Raw genomic sequence first — 4207 nt, 5'->3', positions numbered from 1 at the left:
AAAAAAAAAAAAAAAAAAAAAATCGCGTTTTCTGCTAGCTACTAGCTAATACGACTAGCTACCAAGTAGCCCACAGGTCTGAGGACATGCTGCTTCTTGGTGTTCAAAATCTTAGCACACTCTCTTGATTTGTGTGCCCCATTATAACATAATACACTTGAAGTGATTTTTAGTCTATTTTTCTACAAAAACAGATTTAGTGAAATGAAAGTACTTTAAAAGCAAGCACCTGCGAAAAGCAGAAACGACTCTGGTAAAACAAGTCTGCATACTTTCACTTTCATCTCATTATTCTCCTTGTTACTGTTTAAAAAAGTTAAAATTAAACTTCCTTGTTTTCTTTTTAATCTTTTTCTTATCTTTGCACTGGAGGAGATATAAAAAGAAATGTTGCACTTTCCCCATCCCCCTTAAGCGCACACAAACGATCAGACACACAGTTGAACTGTCAGACACAAACACACCAAAGCTTTTATTCTCTTTCCCGCGCACAGCACAGATTTTACCATGGAAATGTGAAAATGGCCTGTAAATATTACAGGTTCCTCAATAAATCATGAACCTTTTGAAGACCTCAGGAAGCATTAGAACGTGCACCCTGTCACATATGCATGCATGTGCACCCCTTGGTGGTCTTCATGCTCAGATGAAAACTACAAGGGATACTAAGAGGCTGCTGTCACGCAGACGATCCCAACTCTGGGAGCTATAAAAATCACGACGCGCCCGCTGCCGTTACCGGACTGTCACGGGGAGTGCAGGTCCAACATTAATTAGAGCGTGCCTTCTTCCAAGCTGCCATAAATAAGACAGTCGCACTTTGTTCTCTGGTGACATATTCAGCTGCGAAGAAGTGCATTTATAATGGAATGAGGCGGGATGAGGGAGGCAGGAAGAGCATGACTTCAAGAAGAGGGAGACGAGATGCATCGTCTTCTGGATAATGCGAAAAATATGAAAAAAGAGAATTGCACTCTGCTGTTGCGAAAAACATTAAGGAGTACAATTGACAATCATTACGAAGTCTAGTTGCTTAGCAACAAACGGAAATCAGGTCTATTGGGAAAGATTGCTTAAGGAGTAGTTAAAAAATGTTTAAGGGTGGTCGTGCCAGAAAGTGTAATAAAGTCCTTATCTGCTTACTCATCGAATTCAAAGGGTTTCGTTGTTCATCTTAAAAAGACACACACCTGCTCTGCAGAGGTTCAATCCAAACTGATAGAAAGCCGTCTTACAGCTACAAAGCCAGGTCGGTCCTTTTCCTTTGTGAAGTACTTTCACTCATATTAAAGCAAAAACTTGCAGCAATACACAAAACGGGAAAGCATAGAAAAGCACGAAATCTACATCCAGAAGAGCTGCACATCATCAACCCCAAAAACCTTTTTTAAAATCTAGTTTCGAAAGAGGTCGTATTAAAGACGAAAATACAAGACAGAATACTTTATTAGTCTCTCATGCAGTTAAGACCCACTCCAATCATCTTTAGATCCATTTTAAACACATTCCCATTAGACTTTAAATTATTATTATGTCATCTTAGGCCATTTTTTTTTTTTAATCTGTCGTTTTCTAGGACAGTTTCCGCACAGGAGCCGGAGTTCCTTAGAAATTCGACTATGAGATGTGGGCGGGACTATTGGCATGGACCCCACTTCCCGTCATCCATCAGTTTACACTTTCTCTCACTAGCTTAAATATTTCACAGCTCCAACCTAACATTACTGGTGCAACAAAAATGGTGAGCAATATTGGAGCTTTCCAGCCGTACAGCAAATCATTTTCTATTTCACAAATATCATCTTTTACAAACTGGCTTTTTGTTGTCAGCTTCAGATGCACAATTTGAATAAAGAAATATTTGTAATCTTCATTTTCTTAATGTATGTTAAAAAATTTACTCAGAGTGGGTCTTTAAAGAGAATTTTAAAAATAATTTATTGAGACTAACAGGATCAAAGTCATTTTTCTGAAGTTTCCCTCCTGTTTTAATAACAGCAGGAGAAGATGTTCTTATAGAATGATTCTAAATATATCAGTTTACTATGTTTGCTGCTTATTTCTCACCGTGGGTCTCATCCAACGGACGCCGCTGGTCTTGGAGGATCTTGGACCAAGCTCATTGAATCCCAGCGACGATGCAGCACATGGGAACAGGTTATCCTCAAAAAGCCTCCCGCTGCGTAGACACTGGCCTTTCAGAGACTCATAATCCTGACCCAGGAATTTCACCGCGTTGTGGTTCTGTCCCAGGCCTTCGTCGCGATCCCACTGGCTCCTCAGCTTGGCAGCCATCCCCGAGGCATAGATGCGCGACTCCATTTCTGTGTTCTCGCAGAGCTTAAAGGTTATCAGTTTGTTTAAGGTTCCCAGCAAAAATAAGGTGTCGTCCTCAAAAAAAAAAAAAAAAGAACGATTTTTGTTCCAGATCCCCGAATTAAAAGTCGTTAGTCTTTCTTTAGTCCAGCAGCTGGACAACCCTGAAAGAAAAAGAACATAAAAAAGTTAAAAGTGAGCTAAAAATCTGCAAATATACATCCAAGATGAGTTCTTCCGTCCCAGACAAGTCCAACTGACAAACACAGCGCCTATCGATGCATTCCAAGCGTAAAGTCAACTGCTCTCTCCTGCTTTCTTTTCAGTCGAGCACATGCATACATTCCGAGGTTGATACCACTGCTTCTCCTTCGCAGCATGACCAAAATGTTTAAAACAAAACTGTAGACGATGTTTGAGGAGGTTTGTTTCGTGCCAGTTCTTAATTGAGTACAGTGGATGGGGTGCACACATGGCTGACAGATTTTGAGTAAATTCAAATGCCCAATGAAGGCAGCATGTCTCCAGGAACAAGCAAAAGCTTTCCAACTCTTTAATTAGGCAAAGCCGAGGAGGCCCAAGTGTAAACTGTCACATATCACCAAATCTTACAACAGAAGCCACAAAGAAAGTTCAACTCAGACCATCCATTTTTGTTGTTTTTACCTCAACTTTTCCTAACGTTTCACCTCTACCAAACACATGTTCATACTTAACGCTCCCCCTTTTACCCTCCTCTTTAACTACTTTTGACTTCCTCTGTTGTCCAACATCTAAACTCCTCCTGATTCAAAACAGTGTGGTGCAACCCTGTAAGTTTCCACTGAGAGTTCAGAACAACTCATGTGTTTCTGAGAAAAAAAAACTTCTCAAGAGAGAACCGCTGCAGCAGGTTTGAGGGTGTGGTTTCATAAAACATGAAAAACTGTTCAGAGAGGATTTAAAGAATAGATTAATCATGTCGATTTAGACAATGAAATGTACATTCATCAACTCCTTTAAAGCATAACATGAGAAAAATTTTAGGCATTGAAGTCCATCAGAGCAAAGAGACGGAACACAGTCAAAACTATCGTTAAATGATCGATTTCTATTCCTACTATCCAACCAGATCGATCTGTCTGAGGCAAAGTGTTAATTGAATCAAACTGAGCCATTAAAAAATGGTTTCAAAATTAGATATATCATAAATTATTTTCTAAAATACCATTTGAATTGAGTTACGGTACGTTAGTTTACTGTAACGTAAAAACGACCAACTACCATCACACCGGACAACTAGAGGTGTGTCTGGTAAAGGTCTGGCGATACGATACATGTATCACGATACACGTGTCATGATACGAAATCTGCATTTTTATTTTGTACTGATACAGAGATTTGATACCCAACGATACAAAACTAAGTTGTAAATAGCTTATTGAGCTCATAGCGATTACAGATCGGTGACTGAACATTTAACTCGAGATGTTTCTCGTGAGTTCTTCTTGATTTGGAGCGTTGTAGTGCCGCTTAAAGAGATTCAATGCGGTGTAATGACAACTAGCGGTCAGGGGTTTTAAGTGGAAAACAAAAGTCAGATGCTACAGCTACATGTTAGCATATAAATAACGTATTAAATATCGTCTCGGCAGAATTTTAATACGATACAAGTATCGCGATAATTCATTGTATCGATTTTTTGTAGCACCCTTATGAACAACACGTGTGATGGCAGCAAAAACTTATTAAACCATCATTATAGTCCAATGAGTGGAAACACTGAATTTACTAAAGACAGTGTGGTAGAATGTTCTGATAACGTTCTATGTATTTTTGATGTGGAAAAACAACAGTGGGCTGAATTTTATGAAACTAAAATGTCAATGGATTTGACATTTATTCTTTTTGA

At 39.1% G+C, this 4207-nt stretch overlaps 1 protein-coding gene across 1 annotated transcript in view; it reads right to left on the bottom strand.

The window, feature by feature from the left end:
• The window catches only part of capn1 (calpain 1), a 32867-nt gene that overhangs the window by 23456 nt on the left and 5204 nt on the right, over positions 1–4207 (bottom strand). The window contains exon 2 of the mRNA XM_024288354.2: positions 2068–2480. Coding sequence (XP_024144122.1) covers positions 2068–2322 — 255 coding nt within the window. The 5' untranslated portion in view covers positions 2323–2480. The remainder of the gene's footprint in view (positions 1–2067; positions 2481–4207) is intronic.

This window comes from Oryzias melastigma, linkage group LG18 (genome assembly GCF_002922805.2).
Source record: "Oryzias melastigma strain HK-1 linkage group LG18, ASM292280v2, whole genome shotgun sequence".
NCBI lineage: Eukaryota > Metazoa > Chordata > Actinopteri > Beloniformes > Adrianichthyidae > Oryzias > Oryzias melastigma.
The sequence above is the reverse complement of the archived record's forward strand: the minus strand, read 5'-3'. Positions and strand labels throughout refer to the sequence as shown.